The sequence below is a fragment of the Poecilia formosa genome, unplaced genomic scaffold (genome assembly GCF_000485575.1).
Source record: "Poecilia formosa unplaced genomic scaffold, Poecilia_formosa-5.1.2 Scaffold1424, whole genome shotgun sequence".
NCBI classification, from domain to species: Eukaryota; Metazoa; Chordata; class Actinopteri; order Cyprinodontiformes; family Poeciliidae; genus Poecilia; species Poecilia formosa.
Window position 1 is genome coordinate 1 of NW_006801363.1, and position 815 is coordinate 815.

The 815-nt window shown below is 39.5% G+C and overlaps 1 protein-coding gene across 1 annotated transcript in view; it reads right to left on the minus strand.

Annotated features, from left to right (window-relative positions):
* Positions 1-5: 5 nt before the first annotated feature.
* Positions 6-815, minus strand: part of LOC107835284 (oocyte zinc finger protein XlCOF19-like) — a gene marked incomplete at its 3' end in the record, with an annotated part of 1,877 nt that continues 1,067 nt past the window's right edge. The window contains exon 2 of the mRNA XM_016667625.1: positions 6-815. This exon is cut by the window's right edge and continues 1 nt beyond it. Within this exon, the coding sequence (XP_016523111.1) occupies positions 6-815 (810 nt within the window).

Below are 815 nucleotides of genomic sequence, written 5' to 3' on the forward strand. Positions count from 1 at the left end.
CATGAGAAAGGCTTCTCACCAGTGTGAGTTCTTATGTGAACATTTAAACTGTTTTTCAAAGAGAAACTTTTTCCACAGGTTTCACATGAGAAAGGTTTCTCACCTGTGTGAGTTCTCATGTGGTCAACTAACTTAGATTTATTCAAGTAATTTCTTCCACAGGTACCACAAGAGATAGTCTTCTCACCCATGTGAACTCTCATATGAGCAGTTAAACTTTTTTTGTGAGTGAAACTTGTTCCACAGGACCCACATGAGAAAGGTTTCTCACCAGTGTGAATCGTCATGTGAAGATTTAAATTTTTTTCATCAGACAAACTTTTTCCACAGGTCCCACATGAGTAAGGTTTCTCACCAGTGTGAATTCTCATGTGAACATTTAAACTTTTTTTACAAGAGAAACCTTTTCCACAGGTTCCACATGAGAAAGGTTTTTCCCCTGTATGAATTCTCATGTGATAAATCAAAGTACTCTTGTGAGGGTAATGTTTTCCACAGGTTGAACATGTGAAAGGTTTCTTAGCCATGCGAGTTGTCATGCGTGTTGTCAAGGTATTTCGAGAAAAGGTTTTGTCACAAATTTCACAAGAATATAGTTTTTGGTCTTGGTGAGCTTTCTTGAGTGTTTCTTGTTTTGAAATCGCCATTTTGCCTTTCTGTTTGTTCACCAACATGTCATCAGTCTCCTGTTTCAGCACAAGTGGTACTTTATCCTGACTGATACAGAGTTGCTCATTTTCCTCTTTGAACTGTTGAGGTTCTGGCTCCTCTTGCTCCCGCTTCATCTGCAGAGGTTCTGGCTCCTCTTGCTCCCG